At 38.9% G+C, this 18532-nt stretch overlaps 1 protein-coding gene across 6 annotated transcripts in view; it reads left to right on the top strand.

Moving 5' to 3' along the window:
* Window positions 1–17053, top strand: part of LOC129703558 (diacylglycerol kinase delta-like) — a 121551-nt gene extending 104498 nt beyond the window's left edge. For 4 of the 6 annotated variants that reach the window (XM_055646134.1, XM_055646133.1, XM_055646137.1 and 1 more), the window contains 4 exons: window positions 2115–2234; window positions 2625–2742; window positions 5456–5586; window positions 11852–17053. In XM_055646134.1, the coding sequence (XP_055502109.1) occupies window positions 2115–2234; window positions 2625–2742; window positions 5456–5586; window positions 11852–11941 (459 nt within the window). In that variant the 3' untranslated portion in view covers window positions 11942–17053. Of the gene's footprint in view, window positions 1–2114; window positions 2235–2624; window positions 3429–5455; window positions 5587–11851 lie in introns of those variants that run through there. The other 2 variants (XM_055646136.1, XM_055646135.1) reach the window with 2 other exon arrangements.
* The last annotated feature ends 1479 nt before the right edge of the window (window positions 17054–18532 follow it).

Raw genomic sequence — 18532 nt, 5'->3', positions numbered from 1 at the left:
AGGAATGGCCCAAATTGAAGGAAATAATGGGTTCTAGTACATAAATGTAGAATAATTAAGTGAATCAAAAGTTAAATGAAATGTTTCAATGGTTAAAATAAGTTACCAACTGATGCTACAGGAAGATTCAAATGATCTACATATCAAATAGCACAGCTGCTGATTTAAGGACTGGAGTCTAATTAAAGTGCAGAGATGGTGTATATATATATATATATATATAGAATAGTGGAAATACTGGAGTAAATTACAAGCTGGAAAATATTCATGAGCTTTGTTCTATAAAAAGAATAATATATAATTAAGTGAGTGCAGGCTGGATCAAGGTTTGGAATATTCTGCATATAAGTAACAGACACGTTGGGAATAAGCAACTGTTTAAATTAAACAATTTCACAAGAAACATGAATTATGTTAAATATACTGCAATGCAAATGGGTGAGGGTGAGCTTTTCTGCAGTTGCAAGGCTATATATAAAAAGAAGCTTTAATATCAACAACATTTGTGTGCAATTAAATGCTTCAACATTTTAAATTATGTGAATCTATGATCTCAAAAGAATCATATTCTGAGTGTGCAACAGTATTTAGTAATCACTTTATGAATCCTGATATCAGCTGTTGCATATGGAAAGAATTATTGCATTTATCTAATTTTTATAATTGCTCAAGAGAGTGCATATCCTTTTATATGAATATGTTTGTAGTTGTTAGTATATTCCTACTGATGCTCCTTACATTGTCAGGTTCATCACAGATGATACTTGCTGGTTTACCAGCCCTCTAATACTATTTACAGATCATCTTCATTTGATACTGGGCACTGAGAGAGGGCAAGGAATTCAACTCAAGGCAGTCATTACCAAGACTAGATTTTCTAGGTATAAATGCCATTAAATCACTGTCCTGAGTTGTTGAATAGAAAATAATTAAAAGCAAGAATGCAGCGTAATTTTCCCCTTGGGACACAAAGTGCTGGAGTAATACAGCGGGCCAAACTGCCTCTCGGAAGAATATGGGTAAGTTCTCCAGCGATGCTGTCTGACCTGCTGAGTTACTCCAGCACTTTGTGTCCTTTTGTGTAAACCAGCATCTGCATTCCTTGTTTCTAATTTTCTCATTACCTGATCATTGCATGAAGGAACAATGTGAAGATTTTGGAGAGGCTACAAAAGAAATTCTCCAGGATGTAACTGCATTAGAGTGTATTTGCTATAAGGAGAGCTTGGACAAACGGATTGTTTTCTCTAAAATGTCAGCGGTTGAGGGGCGATATGAAAGAAGCATATGAAATTATGAGAGTTATAGATAGGGTAAATAGTCAGTCTTTTTCCCAGAGTGGAAATGTTAAATATTAGAGAGAGTGGATTTAAGGTGAGAGGAGGAAGTTTAAAAAAGATTTGCAAGGCATCTTGTTTGTTTCATAAAGAGTGGTAGATGGCTGGAACCCACCAGATGATGATGTTCTAGAGAAGGCAGAGGAAGCAAATATGACAGCAGTGTTTAAGAAGCATTTAGACAAGCACTTGAACAGGCAGGGAATGGTGAGATATAAACTTTGTGGAGGCAGATGTTTAAATTGCCATTGCCATTGACAGAGATATTATGGGATGAAAGGCCTGTTCCTGTGCCATACTATTCTATTTTCTGTTAATTACAATTAATGACTGAAATTAATGAAAATTAATTAGCCTCAGATGTTTAAATTCATTTTTATTTTTCAACATTACGGAGACTTTTTAAGTAACTGGTGCCTTTCTAAGAGATAACATGTTGTATAAACAGGGGTTGATAATGTATTACTAATTCATACAAGATTGGATTGCTTACAGACTCTGTAAACAGCTACTGTTTGGTAGCCATTTCACATACATACAGACAGCTGGGCTTTCAGATTTGGCTAGCCTGAAGCACTCTCTGGTGATGACACTGAAACCCAGAAGCTAAAATCATTGTTCAATCATTTCTGATCATAAAACAATTCAAAAAAAGAGAGAAAATGTATTGAGTAGAAAAAAAAAACATTTGCAACCCCATGTTTAAGGCTAGCATTTGTTTTTGTTTAGTGATTATTACTGAGCATGCTGCTGTATGCTTTCCTTTTCTGGGTGCAGCAGTTGGATCCCCCTCAGAAGGACGAGCTCACTGGAGCCCTGGCTAACGTGGACCTTCAGCTTCGTAAACTGGCAGAAATCCCCTGGCTGTGTCAGCTCATCGAACCAAGTGATGATGAGGTAGGCTCAGAAGCAAACAAAGAATTTTACTTAATGATTGATTTTTAGAATACTGTATGTTCAGCCGAAAACCCATGTTGTTGTTTCTTTGCTAATTAATTTTCCTCCTGAAGATGCCAGGTGACGTTTTATGAAAGCTCCTTGTGACCTCAAACGAGCATAAGTAATCCAAAAGTCTAGCAAAGTCTGGTTCCTACAAATGCATGAAAGGGTTTGGTGGTGTGAGTCAAAGACTGGTATGCTATGAGCAAGGCCAAATCTTGTTTACACATTTGATCTGCTTCCCACTTGATCCTGATGTCAAAGGCATGAGTGTGAGTGGGATATTTTTTACTGTGTGTCTAATAAACTGAAAGTTATCACTGCTTTTTTCTTCCTTTACCTTTCCAGGGCCAGTTGTTGGAATATTCCAAACGCACTCGTAGTGCCAAGTTCCGCCTTGTGTCAAAGATAAAAAAAGAGAAAAATAACAAGAATAAGGAAACCAGAGGGAATATGGGTTTGCCAGGTGTGTATGTGGACTTTGACTCTCCATCATTTGTGTGTGTTTTATCGTTATCCAGGTTTGCCTATGTGTCTTCATTCAAGTCAGGAGTGATACAAGTTCACAGTACGATCTGTAGTGATGGTAACAGCTTTGATATGCGGAAGGCATTTTTCATAGCCATTTTAATGTTAGCTATCTGGCTCGGGCTAAACGCATTCAAATAAATCAGTGCCCTCCTATATCTATCTTTCTCATAATTTGATAATAATAATAATAATAATAATAATTTTATTTATAGAGCACTTTAAAAACAAACATAGCTGCAACAAAGTGCTGTACATCACTAATCATTGACAAAAAAGTTAATACACACCAAAAATAACAATCAAAAGAAATAGTAGGAAAAGACATGTAAAATAAAGAAACATCAAAAACACCACAAACAGAAGCAAAGCCTCAGGCATGGTCAAAAGCCAGGGAGTACAAATGCGTTTTAACACTGGATTTGAAGATGGACAGAGAGGGGGCCTGTCTGATGTGCAACGGCAGGGTGTTCCAGAGTGCCGGAGCAGCAACAGAGAAGGCTCTATCCCCTCTGAGCCTCCGACTAGACCTCGGTACCTCCAGGAGCAGCCGACCAGCTGACCTGAGGGACCGGGCAGGAGCGTATGGGTGGAGCAGCTCATAGAGACATTATTGATTGTTTTGATAATGGGCCACTAGGTAGAATTCCCAATGATATCCTTGTAAATTGGTCTGCATTCATCATCCATTGAAATACTGGGAAAACAGTTCAGGAGCAGAAAGCATGCCATGCCATTGCAGGATTTGCATTGGAAGTAAGTAGTCCCTGTTTTATTAGATCTATCACTATGATTTTTTGTTTTAATATAATATGCTGCCAGGTGTGAGCTATTTTATCTGATCTTATCTTGCTAACCATGTCATGTCATGTCTCAGGGAAAGGAACTATACACTAGAATGTCACAGAGTCATTTCTTCCATTGGTCAAATGTATTTCCATTAAGAATATTAAATTGCAAATGAGCATGAGTTGGATGAAATAGCTAAGCTGTTCCAGATGTATTTTTTGGTGGAGCAACTTTCAGAATGCAGTGTGATCTTCATGGAGGAACTTAATTTTTTTAAAGAAGATTAATTTTCTCCCCAAAAAGCAAAACTTTAAAGCATGAATTTTAATTACGATTGAGGGGTCAGCTGTGAGGCAGACAGAGAGATTAGGCCTCAGCTCCACTAATCCTGGCCTCGAGGTTGGCTGTAGAGAACTATTTGCTATTCAGCTCAGAATTAACCATACCAATGGAGATGGCTGGTTATGCTGAGCATTTACCCCAGCCTGGCTTTTTTTTCACTTTATCAGAATTTTTTTTTTGCACCTGATCGATGCAGCATTGTCTATCTAATATAAAAACAGTGAGTTCAGAATATTAAATTTAAACACTGCAAGAAATGATAAGCTGTTCTGATTAAGTAGCTGTCTTACCTGTTTGTAGACATTAACGTATTGCACAATTAATTGAGGACATGCTCCAGGTTAGTTTTAAATGGAACCCACATCAATATAAACTGCAAGGTTTCCTGCACAAGAAATTATAGTATTGTTTGGACATAGAATCTTACTTTGAGTAATAACTATAGATGGTATCTAACTTGGGTAAACTGCATCCTGGCTCAAATTACATCTGGGTTAATTTTGCACTTTCCTACCAGCAGTCACTGAATACAAACTGACTTTAAGCCATTGCCATGGAGTTGAGCAGAAGGTTCTGGGAGCAACTTAACAAGGCGTGCAACACATTCAGGGTGAAATCACACAGGCTGGATATGGGGTGGAGATGAATGGACACAACCAAATTACCAACACAACCAAATTACTTTTCTCCTTCCTGTTTCTCTTCTCCCTCAAAAGTTAACATTTGTGTGCAGATTCCAAAGGTCCTAGTTATCCGCTGAAATTTCATTCAGGTGATCATTCTTCATCTATAGAATCAAGTCCAAACCCAGTTCTTTCTTCAGACACTTCTTCATTCGGACTCTCATAGGCCCGATGAAACAGGAACACAAAGCAGCTTCCTCCACTATTTCCAACCAATACTTGGTGGATAGCCCAGGTAAAATAATTAAAAACCATAGCAGGATAGGCATCAGCTAACTTTGACTAGATCATCAGTGATACATGGGATGCCGTTGCTTACTGTACCTAAGTATTTCAGATGATTTTTTTATGTCAACACTATTTTCTTTGTCCAGCAGGGTTTTCCATTGCTGGAGTTAGATTGACATTGCGTAGGTAGTGGTAGAAGCAGATATAATAGTGGCGTAGAAGAGGTTTTTAGATAGTCACGTGGAAGTGCAAGGAATAGAGGAGTATGAATCATGTGCCGGCAGATGAGATCAGTTAGCTAGGCATCATGTTCGGCACAAATATTGTGGGCCCAAGGGTTCATTCCTGTTCCCTGCTAAAATGTTTTAATACATTTGATGTTGTAGCTTGGAGCTTTAAAAGCATGTATTTCATTTCAACAGCTGTGTCGATCACCAGGTTGCATTGCATGTTCACTGATTCACTGAATCCTCTTGAAATTCCTCTTAACTCTGCACTCTCTGAAATTTCTGTGGGCCTCTTCATTGCTAGCAGGTGATGGTTGTGCATTTCTCTTTGCCTTTGGGATTGTGGGTACTGAAGGTGGCACTGCTCTTGGCTTTCCCACAGTGCATCAGTGGGGTACTGAGGAGGTGGCGGCCTGGTTAGAGCATCTTAGCCTGTTCGAATACAGAGACATCTTCATCGGACACGACATCCGTGGCTCAGAGCTCTTGCATCTGGAGAGGCGAGATCTGAAGGTACTGCAAGTGACATTCTCACTTCTGCATGAATGACAAGCTAGTGTGGCCTGGCCTTGTCAGTATCGTCTTTCTGCATTAATTTCCTGGGTGGGCTGAGATCACATCAGTTGGAAGGAATTTTGAATTTATTACTCGTAAAGGAGTTTGTAAAGCATACTTAAAAGAATTGACAATAGAATTACATTTATGAAAATTACCAGAACAGTTCATACACTATAATTTTTTACATCCCAAAATATTTTAGATCCTGCAGGGGACAAATAAAATGTTTAGGTTGGGAGTGAAATTTGGATCCAGCCAGTTGACTTTTGAACAATTGAGAATTAGCAACGAGGTGAGACAAGAGATAGCAGAAATTATAATCTTAAGGAAAATTATCAAAATTTCCTTTGTGGGTTGACAATCTGATGTGATGTCAGTTGCTGCCGAGCTTTGTGGGTATTTCAAACACTTTTTTTCCCTTTCATTTTTTGTGTAAGATTTCTCAATCTTAAACTTTTCAGGATAATCATTGTCTAATCTGAAATATCTGCGAAACTTTGTATATTTGTAAAAAATAACGCTTTATTTGATGCTGGATGTTTTACCACATAGATTCAGAGTCATACAGCAAAGAAGCAGACCCTTCATCCCAACTGGTCCATGCTAACTAAGATGCCTATCAACGTTTATCCCATTTGGCCGGTATCCTTCAAAACCTTTCCTAACCATGTAACTGTCCAAATGTAATTTAAACATTGCAATTATACCTGCCTCTACTGCTTCCTCTGGCAGCTTGTTCCATACAACCACCACATTCTGTGTCAAAACTTTTGCCTCTCAATCCCTGTTAAATATTTCCTCTCTTACCTTAAACCTATGCCCTCTGGTTTTAGATTCCCCGACCCTGCAAAAAAGACAGTATCTACCATATCTATGTCCCTCTTAATTTTATAAACCTCTATATAAGGTTTCTCCTCAGTGGTAGAGCTACTGCCTCACAGGGCCAGTGACCCGGTTCGATCCTGAGCATGGAGTTTGTACATTCACCCTTTGACCCTGTGGGTTTTCTCCAGGTGCTCTGGTATCTTCCCACATTCCAAAGACGTGCAGGTTTGTCAATAATTGGCTTCTGTAAATTGCCTCTAGTGTGTAGGATATGAAAGTGGGATAACAAATAACGTGTGCAGGTGATCAATGGTCAGTGTGGACCAAAGGACCTGTTTCCATGCTGTATCTCTTTAAAAAAAAAAAACAGTCCCAGCCTCCTCAAACTCTCCTTATAACTCAAGCACTCCAATCCTGGCAACATTATGTGAATCTTAAGAAGGCTGCTTACCGTGTGGCAGCCAGAAGTGAACACAGTATTGCCAGCTCAGCTGAATCAACGATTTGTACTACTGTACTGTTCAAGTTGCAACCCAACAGAAACCCAGCATGTTTAATGTATATATTTTTGCATGCTTTTCCTGTGCACAGTAGCAGCTTTCTTTCAAGAATCTTAAGCAACATTTTTATATAACATGTTTGTATTTCTCAATATATCTGCCTGTTACATTTAGAACATGAATTATAATGGTCCTTCGTTTAATTTCATCCTCGCCGATCTAGATTTTGCAGTTGGATTCATCCATGACAGTATTAGTAGGAATAACCACAACATATTTATGTAGAGACAAACTCTTATATCCATATTCAGAAGAAGCATTCTTCCACGAGGTGCTGCACTATGCACCAGGGAATAAATTCAGAACAAATCTGGCAGTTATAAACAGATCACCAATGGTGTGTTATGAGCCTTCAGTAAATTTGGAATTGTATTTGACAACATTCTGAAACTTTGTTGTTTGACCAATTTTTGACGAATCTTCATTGGTCAAATTCCCAAGTAAGATGGCAGGCCAAATGTAGTGGCACTTATGGCTGCCGATGAGAAATCCAGTCAGTCAAGCATGGAGCTACGCTGAGCCTTTGGTGAAGCTGCAGCATAGAACTTTATGTGTTAAAAATAATGAAAGCAACAGGATGTAAGTAAAACCTAAGTGATACCATTACAAATGGATCAGATCAAAGATTGGTGATCCCTTGGTTCCAGTTTGTATGTTGTGGAGGAATTAACTAACTCACAAAGGAGACCATGAATATAGAGTTCACACTCTTTCACCCATGTCTCAATTGGATGATCCATTTCTGGTTCTCACCACCTCACAAGCCACTCTTTGCCACTTTAATTCACCCTACAAGATAACAAAAATTGGTTGGGCATATCAAATACAGTAAAAACCATGGGGCTTGAGTACATTGCAGAAGACATGCACTCAAAAGCGTATGAATTCCAGATGTTTCTGTGCAGCCAGACTGCCATCTGACAATGTGCAAAAAAATGCCTACATATATCCAGCCTGCATGGAGGAGGGCAGGTCCTGTTTGACAAGCTACTGCCCCATCAATCTGCTTTCAAATGTCTGGCAGATGATGGGAAGCCATCGGACACCATTTAATCGCTGCAATCCACTTTGTAGGTGCTCAGTTTGCATGGTCTCCCAGCTCCCAGCCTTAGTCCACACATTAAAAAAGCTGAAATCCAGAAGGATGTTGAGAGAAGCTATCCATGAAATCGAGACAGAATATGACAAAGTGTGCCACCAGGAGCCAGTGGGAACCAAGGGGAAAACACTTCAATGATTGGAATCATATTTAAACAAAGGGAGAAGATTGTAGTCGTGGGAAACCTATCACTTTAGGCACTGATAATATAGCAAGAGTTCCAAGTCAATGTCCAAGGTCCAGCCTTCCTAAGTTGCCTTCCCTATCATCATGTCAGAAGTGGAATGTATGCGAATGATTCATTCAGAATACCTCTAATATTGAAATACCTGCATGCTGCTAATCTAAGTATCATTGGCAGATGTGCTGTTAGGTGGCAAGTAATATTTGCACCATTCAAATACTAAGCAATAAGCATTTCCAGCAAGAGACCATCTTAACTACTTTCCAAGTGACATTTGGTGACGTTGCGATCACCAAATCTCTAATCATTAACGTCTGGAAATTTGCTAGGGAAGTAGGTCGGGACCTGGCTGATTAAATGAAGACAAGAACATGGAAGACTGCAATTCTAAGAATATTCAACATGCAAACTTAACATTCGGGTTTGGTAGGCACTCAGTCAGCCATCCTGAACGTCATCGTTTCCACCATTGACACATCCTGTCTGCACTGTTTACCATTACAAAATACATTGTAGAAACCCACCGAGGCTTCATTAGTATAAATTTAGAACCCACATTCTCTGACACTTGGAAGAACAAGGGCAGAAGTAAGAATACCACCATTAGCAATTTTTTTCTCCAAGTCATACACCCAGGTAACTTTGAAATGCCAAAGCATCACCATTCTGGAATAATTTATCTAAGCTCTGTGATTGTACCATCATCACATGAACTGCATAGGATCAAGATAATAGCTGTCAAAAGATGTTGAAGATCATTACACGATTGTGTTTTTTCTGCCAGATATGTTTTGGAAAGCCCTCTCTTTTATCCAGGTGCTTCAGTTTAATGTTCAAGCTTCAATTATATTTTTTCAAGAATTGCAAACCGTACCATTTGCCACTTGAAGGCCTGAAAGAAAAATTAATATTAAATTCCCATACAAAGCCACCATCACTCCCATTCACAAACCAAAAGCAGATGTACAATTATGAAAAAGATTTGACCTTCACCATTTCATCTGGGATGCCACAATGCCCAGCTAATCCTTTTCAGTGAACTTAGTCGGGAACATTACATTCAGAAACATGAGAAATATGAACAGGCCAGTGTTTTAGCTTCACCTAATTCTCGAAGCAAGCTGAGAAAGTGATGCATTACAAGCTGATCTTGTAGGAATGACTGGCTATATAGGGGTTATATGCAAAATGTGCCAGCATTTGCCAGAAGAAAAAAGCCCCAGTAGTACCACACTTAGTACATGTGACATGTCCGCCGATCAATAAGACTCTGCATGAGCGGGATATTGCTTTTCACTAGCAAAATACAAGCTCTACACTAATGGAAAGGCACTGTTTACTAACAAGATGCCCAGTATGTACTGCAACTACATGATCACATACTGTGTGTACATTGTAGTTAAACATTTTCCAACTGGACTTTCATAAGGCCAGAAACTGAATATTTTGACAGTGACCTGCATTGACTTGTGCAATTCTACAGTTGAGGCAACCACTGCTCTCTTTAATCTAAATTCCCCCATTACCACCCATATCAAAAGCATGCTTTATTTCAGGAGAAAGAAGCAAGTCCATAATTGAGCTGTGTTAGAGAGCACCATGGTATAACCAGATCTGGGAGCATCATATTCGACTGGGAAAACTCAATAGAAAATTTACGTGCTTGTATCTTCTCCAAAGAACAGGCTGATCAGAGAAGTACTTTATTAATTGGTCTGAGTGTAATGACTAGTTGGTGAGGACTTGCAAATTATGTACCAGTGATATACAGTGGCTTGCAAAAGTATTCATACCCCTTGAACTTTTCCACATTTTGTCACGTTACAACCACAAACGTAAATGTATTTTATTGGGATTTTATGTGATAGACCAACACAAAGTGGCGCATAATTGTGAAGTGGAAGGAAAATGATACATGGTTTTCAATTTTTTTTACAAATTAAAAACTGAAAAATGTGGCGTGCAAAAGTATTCACCCCACTTTACTCTGATACCCCTAAATAAAATCCAGTGCAACCAATTGCCTTCAGAAGTCACCTAATTAGTAAATAGAGTCCACTTGTGTGTAATCTAATCTCAGTATAAATACAGCTGTTCTGTGAAGGCCTCAGAGGTTTGTTAGAGAACATTAGTCAACAAATCATGAAGCCCAAGGAACACACCAGACAAGGCAGGGATAAAGTTGTGGAGAAGTTTAAAGCAGGGTTAGGTTATAAAAAAATATCCCAAGCTTTGAACATCTCACAGAGCACTGTTCAATCCATCATCCGAAAATGGAAAGAGTATGGCACAACTGCAAACTTACCAAGACATGTCCGTCCACCTAAACTGACAGGCCGGGCAAGGAGAGCATTGATCAGAGAAGCAGCCAAGTAACTGGAGGAGCTGCAGAGATCCACAGCTCAGGTGGGAGAATCTGTCCACAAGACAACTATTAGTCGTGCACTCCACAAATCGGGCCTTTATGGAAGAGTGGCAAGAGGAAAGTCGTTGTTGAAAAAAAGCCATAAGAAGTCCTGTTTGCAGTTTGCCACAAGCCATGTGGGGGACACAGCAAACATGTGGAGGAAGGTGCTCTGGTCAGATGAGACCAAAATTGAAGTTTTTGGCCTAAATGCAAAACGCTATGTGTGGCGGAAAACTAACACTGCACATCACCCTGAACACACCATCCCCACTGTGAAACATGGTGGTGGCAGCATCATGCTGTGGGGATGCTTTTCTTCAGCAGGGACAGGGAAGCTGGTCAGAGTTGATGGGAAGATGGATGGAGCCAAATACAGGGCAATCTTGGAAGAAAACCTGTTAGCGTCTGCAAAAGACTTGAGACTAGGGCGGAGGTTCACCTTCCAGCAGGACAACGACCCTAAACATACAGCCAGAGCTACAATGGAATGGTTTAGATCAAAGCATATTCATGTGTTAGAATGGCCCAGTCAAAGTCCAGACCTAAATCCAATTGAGAATCTCTGGCAAGACTTGAAAATTGCTGTTCACAGACGCTCTGCATCCAATCTGACTGAGCTTGAGCTATTTTGCAAAGAAGAATGGGCAAAAATTTCAGTCTCTAGATGTGCAAAGCTGGTAGAGACATACCCCCAAAAGACTTGCAGCTGTAATTGCAGCGAAAGGTGGTTCTACAAAGTATTGACTCAGGGGGGCTGAATACCTTTGCACGCCACACTTTTCAGTTTTTTATTTGTAAAAAAAATTGAAAACCATGTATCCTCTTCACAATTATGCATCACTTTGTGTTGGTCTATCACATAAAATCCCAATAAAATACATTTACGTTTGTGGTTGTAATGTGACAAAATGTGGAAAAGTTCAAGGGGTATGAATACTTTTACAAGCCACTGTATATGTGGTCTACCAGAGTGAAAGGCACTGCATTGCATTCAGACACCTTGGAGCATTATTCTATCCATTTAAACCTCTTTCCTTTGCAGGTTATTTTCATTTCTTGATCTAAATTCTCATTGGTATTATTACAGTATTTATCAAATTATCACAGCACTATTAAACATCTGTCTTCTATCCTGTGTTTGGCAGGACTTGGGGATAACAAGAGTGGGTCACATGAAGCGGATCCTACATGGGATCAAGGAGTTGAGCCGGAATACACCTGTCAGCGAAGTATGATGTACGTGTTCAGCTCTTGTGTATACAGAGCTACCTAAGCCTCCAGCCCGTTGAATAGAGGATGAGAGCGGCTAGCCTTTGGCCGTACGCGTTTGCCTCGCCTTCAGTTAATTAGAAAGTGTGGCTTTGGAGAATCTAACCAATATCGAAGTTATAAGGGACTTCGTACTCAATCTCACGGCCAAAGGAAAATGGGAGCAAGTTTTAAGCAATCAAAATAATGCTGGATTCAAGGTTTAAAAAAACGTCAACTCGAAATGGAAGTTACCTCAAGCACGGTATCCATGGCAACGAGTTGGAATTATTACTCGTAAAGTTAGCTCGGAGTAAAATTGTGTGGTTGGTGTAAAATTCAGTAGTGATCCCAATGAAGTGGGATTATGCCTCGTCGACAAAGGAATGTTCTGCACAACAGTGACCTAACCTCAAAAACTCCTTTACGAAAGGGACGAAGCATCTCTTTCATTTAAAAACAATATATGGCCTAATGAAACTGTAACTATGGATTGTGTGGGGCCCTACATCATTTTCAGAATCTGGAATCTGTAAGGAGGCCTTTTACAGAACATCAACTTGAAGAAACTGGGAATGCAGTGACAGTGTCTCCCTGTATAGGTTGCCTTCAAAGCTCCTGCCATTAATGCGTTGTTTTCTATTGCCTAAACGAAAAAAAAACCATATGTGAACTTTAGAGTATAATTATGTAGGAGCTTGGGTACATGCTCATACTCCCAACAGTGGAGCTTTAAGTGCAACACTGCCAACAGGCATCTTCTAGGCCCAGCCTTACTCTTTGGAACACACCCTGGATTATATCATTCTGGAGTATTAAAGATATATGAGAATCAGTCCTGGTATGTCTGGGAAGTAAAGAAATCAGTCCTGGGGTGACTGGAACGCGTGAGACTAATTTCAGAAGTGTTTGCAATGTGTGAGAGTCATTTCAGAAGCATTTGGGATGTATGAGAATGTCCTTAAAAATAATAGTACTTTTTACAACAATTTTGACACTCAAGATGCCAAAAAGCATAGAGCCCATAATTCTGAGGTATATTATTTATTTTATATTGAAAACCGCAATAGCAACATCCCACAAATAGACATTGATAATAACCACATTAAAAATATTAGTCATGTCTATGGAGCATAAATGTCCACTATCTACTCCATATAAAGTTATGGAATTGTTCGTATCCAATTATGAGGGCACACTTGGTTTTCATCTCATTTGAAATATACCCTCTCTGATAGTGCAGCAGTCTTAGTATGGTCAGAGTGCAATCTACTGAGCCACAGTTGATACCTGGAGAGTATGGAATGTGGTAGAGTGAATGCTAAATCATGTGATGTATGAGAGTGAATCCTGGAATGTGTGAGAGTGAATTAAGCAGAGATTTTATTATGTGCAGTCATGGACTGGCTGTTGTCCTGTCTCAGTGGCGAAGCTAATAAAGCTGTTGCCACACAGTGCCAGAGACCGGGGTTCAATCCTGACCTCGAGTGTTGTTTATTCTCTCTGTGACCCTGTGAGTTTCTTCCAGGCGTGCGGTTGAGTAAATTGACCATAGTTACAGATGTGATAGAATCTGGATGGGAGTTGATGAGAAAGTGAATATTTTTTTCTTAAATGGGATTAATATATGATAAGCGTAAGTGGATAGTTGAAGTCGTTGCTATATCACTGTGAGTCATCTCACACCCTGTACATCCCATAGGGTTGTAATTCTTTTGCCAATTTAAAAAATCATTGTGATTTGGAAGAAAACAAGTTGACCAAGCTGATAGGTTGACCTAAGTTGTAGATCATAATGCAATTCCTTCAAGACTTGTTTGCCAAATGCCTTTTTTATGTTTGATCTACTGGTTTTGCACATCCCTTGAAGAATGCTTAGAAGAATGAAGCCGATAAAGGCCTGATTTCAGGATCAATGAGACATTGTACCCAATTCAATTAACTGCTGGTCTTCCTGGCCTATTCTCTATCTTTCTCTTTAACAAGTATTTACTTAGCATCTAATTCTCTATCCATGTTTTTGGTCTCTACCTAGTATCATGTTTCTATTAATTGATATTCATTTGCAGACATGCCTTTCATGCACCTTGCCTCATTTTTTCCGCCTTACAGCCATGTTTTAAATGCAAGTTGAATTCTTGAATGGTACCTCCCTTTAGCATTGTCCAGCATAAGCATTCCCAGCACACCAATCTCTGTCCCATACCCCGGTCTGTTTAAACTAGTAATCATTATGATTACAGCATTTTAGCTCCTGTGCATAGATATTTTTGCTATAGTGCATTACTCAGAACTGAACGTAGATCTAGACCCCCATAGTTTACTGACTCTCCGCGTGCTCTGATTTCCTCCCCATTATCCCAAAGGCATATTGATAGGCTAATTGGCAATTGTAAACTATTCCTTATCGTGAATAAATGACAAAATAATCAGAGCAGTCGATGAATATATGAAACAGAATAAATTGCAGGGACACAGGGAAATAAGGAGAGGATGAATGGGATAGTTCCATTGGGAGCAGACAGCCAGCAGACAGCAGATGGACCGAATGGCCTGTTATGTAAAAAGTAGGAATATTGGCAGGGTGGAAGGGGTAGTTCACAAGTCATCTGGGGAAAGGTAACTTTTATGTGTTAACACAGGCTGTTGTTGAAAACAAATAGTAACATTTATTTCCCTGATGTATTTTTAAATGCCCTTTTTAAAAGATGGTCATAGAGTCTTAGAATCATGCAGCAATGAAGCAGGCTCTTTGGCCCAACTTTTACATGCAGACAAAAATACCACATCTAAGCTAGTCCCATTTGCCCATGTTTGGTCCATATCTTTTAGTTCCATTTAGTTTTTTATTGTCCTATCCACAATGGTGTTGAAGGTCAACCTATTTTTCCTGTTTTTGGAGAATCCATGTTGACCACTTTCAGCCCAAATCAAGAGATAAATCTTGAGGAAAACACAAATGTATATCGGAGACATTGGAGAAATTGAGGTAGTGTTATGGAGAGGAAGGCTTAATTGAAGTATAATAGTGTTACTACAGCAACAAGTAAAACAAATAAGTCCAGTAATGGAGGTTTATTGACTATTAAATGAAGATATTGGGTTGCTTTCTTCTCCATGATCCTGCCCAAAATAACATGGGATAGCAATAAAGAATGAGACGGGATCTGATAGACGTGAAATTATGTCACGTAATTTCATTCATAATTATATGAATTATGTCAACTATTCTCAAATTTCATCTCTGTGGCCACTATTAGCTGCCGTTATCCATCACATGCAGATTATGGTGGGCATGTTAGATACCAGGATCGCTGGAATTTCTTTGAATCTATATGTCATCCTCAATGAGAAAGAACTGAAGGCTTGACAAAAGTTCTATAATGGCCTTGACTTTCCTCAAGGCAAAGCAACCTCAACTTCTCTGTCCTCCAATTACTTCCAATTGAGTTACTTTTTGCGAAGCACATTGCATTTATTTGTGGGCAAGAGCTCATTATACATATCAAGTAAACCACAAACCTATAAAATTATTTGAGATCAGGGAAATGTGAAGAGCAATACCTCTACTAGAGAGGAGGAAATAAAAGATCTTCTATTAGTAAGAAGAGTTAAAAAGAAAAATGAAGAAACATGGTACTTTAATCAAGTGAGAGAGATACGCAAAGTATCAACCATCTTGTTTTGAGACCTTAAATTTTGGTGCAGTGGAACCTGTGGAGTTACACCCTATGTCTGGAAAATACATTGGTAGTTACGTTTCACAACAAACTATTGACATTTATAGTGACTAGAGCTCCATTTAGTGGAATACTGTGGGTTTCTGTCGAAAACAGTCCGCAAATCCCTTTGAAAGAAATAGTCTCTCTGAGACTGATGACTGCCTTTAGAGAGAGATTTTGCTCTTTTTCTTTAAAGATAGATCATAACTTTATTCAAAATACTTGACTAATGGTTGCAACGTTATGTATAAAAGTATAATAGATCTGTTTAATGGGAGACTATGGTTCCCTATTTGAAAGTATTGGCACTGTTTGAAGAGAGCTGCTCCACAGTGTTAATATTTCTAGGTTGGCCTAATGATTATTGCAATCAGAATTATCTGACTGCTCGCAAGAGACAAGGTTTCACTGCACCCACTGACTCATCAAGTCATAGTTCCTTGTTACTAAACTTGTTCTCCCTTGGGAGAGCAGAAAGTGCATTGTCTTTTTTGGTTCTATCTTTTGCCTTGTCATGAGGTCGACATATTGTATTTATTCTTAATTTATATATAAATATGGCTGTGACTGTATTTTTGTACATATTAATTGTCAATCAATGTACATATTTTGTGTAAATACAGTGGGATTGGATCCAATCTTCCAGTAAAATGTTTTTTTCTTATGTTCCTGTTGCTTCGAATTTTTTGCAAGTTTTGTATGGTACGTTGTGATAAGCAAGTGAATATCTACCCCATGCTTCTTTTTTTGTTATTTGAAATACATTTTGGCAGGAACTACATTGGAAAGGTAACCAGGAATCCATGTGCCACCTGTTGCAGAGTCACCATGCAAGAATATATTGTTTCATTCCAATATTTGAAAGAGAATGCTAACCGATAATGCTACTCCACTCACTCAACCCTGCACTCACACACACGATCAACCATTCCTGAGCTTACACACTTATTGCCCCTCTACTCACTACCGATGTCGTCCAGGATCTCTCTGGTCTGTGAGCTGTTTGGTGTCGAATGTCTTTCTCAGGTTGAAATCTGAAGAACAAGTTTATTCTCACTGACATGTAAACTGAAAGACAACTAATCAACCCTGCAAAGTTAATAAAATGACAACAAATCTTTTACCTTGGAGTATGGTCCAAAGCAGAAACAAAATATGTTCTTAATTGATGTGAAGTCAAGCAAGATGTAACTGATCTTAAACTGAAAGTCAAGTTGGGACAGTAGTGAGGAGCTTAAATTTCCATTTGATTATCTTGATTCTTTCCTCTGAAATGAAAGTGCTTCACATTAAAAGATCAATTAAGATTGCCTTATTCAAGAACTTAAGGGACAGTCTGGGTGTAATGATTCAAGCAGGTTTCAAGGATTCGAATCAATGATGGAGAAAGAACACTTTAACCATATAAAATTAAAAATGAAATATTTATTAAAATGACCAGCAACAAAACAACCAAACAGTGAGTTGGACGCCTTTTTACTGCGCTGGTAACTTCTTTGACAACGTCCTGGCCTGGCGAACTTCAAGGTTTTGGCACCGTTCATTCTGTATTCCAGTCCAAGATGAAGCTCACGTAATGTATGCATTTATATGTGGCTAGAAATGTATATTGAAGCTGTCCCACATCTACAGTTAACTTTATGTTCTTAATCTAGGTATGGGAACGGGGGTTATTTAGTCAACTTAAATTTTAGATGTCTCTGGGAAGAAAATGTTGTCTTGTCATTGAGATGTCATGTTCTGAGATCTCATGAATTACTGTTTTTTCTCAATGAACAAAATTATTTTCCTAAGCACCTAATTGTCTAGGCGATGTAACTATTAGAACAGTTTGCAGTAATAGATAGTTAGGTAGGTGTCAGGTATGCAATCCTTTGTATCATTGTCCAATGGACATTTGGAGATAATTGCAACAATCTGGCAAGAAGGAGACATTGGAGATGATACATTTTTAAATCATTAACAGGACTGGATGCAGGCCCTACCATTTCCTCAGTACCAAAGTTGTGGCTTGCTTCTTTCCTCTTTATCTCAACCTACCTGGATAGAGTGGATGTGGAGAGGATACTTCCACTAGTGGGAGCGGCTAGGATCAGAGGACACAGCATCAGAATAAATGGACATACCTTTAAAAAGATTTCTTTAATTTAGAGGGTGGTTGATCTGTGGAATTCATTGTCATAGATGGCTGTGGTGGCCAAGTCATTGTGTATTTTTTTAAATGAAGATTGACAGGTTCTTGATTAGCAAGGCTACGGGGAGAAGGAAGGAGAATGGATTTGAGGGAAAAAAATAGATCACCCATGAGTAAATGGAGTGGATTTGATTGGCCAAATGGTCTAATTCTGCTCTTATGACTTATAAACTTACATGTTTTTCATCTGGTGTCAATTTAATCTTAGCAATTAGCAGATCATAAAGTACACATCTGTGCATAGTCTCATCAGAAAAAATAATGTTCTGTTTTTCTATTTCTTTAAATATCATAATTTCTTTAAATTTGTCATTCATGAGCCCCTCTCTCCCACCTATGGCAATATCTCTAGACACAATGCACAGTGCTGGAGTAACTCAGGGAGTCAGGCAGCATATCGGGAGGGGCTGAATAGGTAATATTATAGGTAGGGACCTTTCCTGATTCTGAAGAAGGCTCATGACCTGAAACACCGCCGTGTGACACTGCCTGACCCTCTGAGTTACTGCAGCACTTTGTGTTTTGCACATGATTCCAGCATCTGCAGTTCCTGTGTGTCTCTTTATCTCTGAACACCCCTTATTTAGTTTTGTACCTGTGCTTATTAAAAAAGTATTCAAATTCAAATCGGCTTTAGCCAAAGTAGAAATGACCAACAACAA

Source organism: Leucoraja erinacea, chromosome 14 (assembly GCF_028641065.1).
Source record: "Leucoraja erinacea ecotype New England chromosome 14, Leri_hhj_1, whole genome shotgun sequence".
Lineage (NCBI taxonomy): Eukaryota > Metazoa > Chordata > Chondrichthyes > Rajiformes > Rajidae > Leucoraja > Leucoraja erinaceus.
The sequence above is the reverse complement of the archived record's forward strand: the minus strand, read 5'-3'. Positions and strand labels throughout refer to the sequence as shown.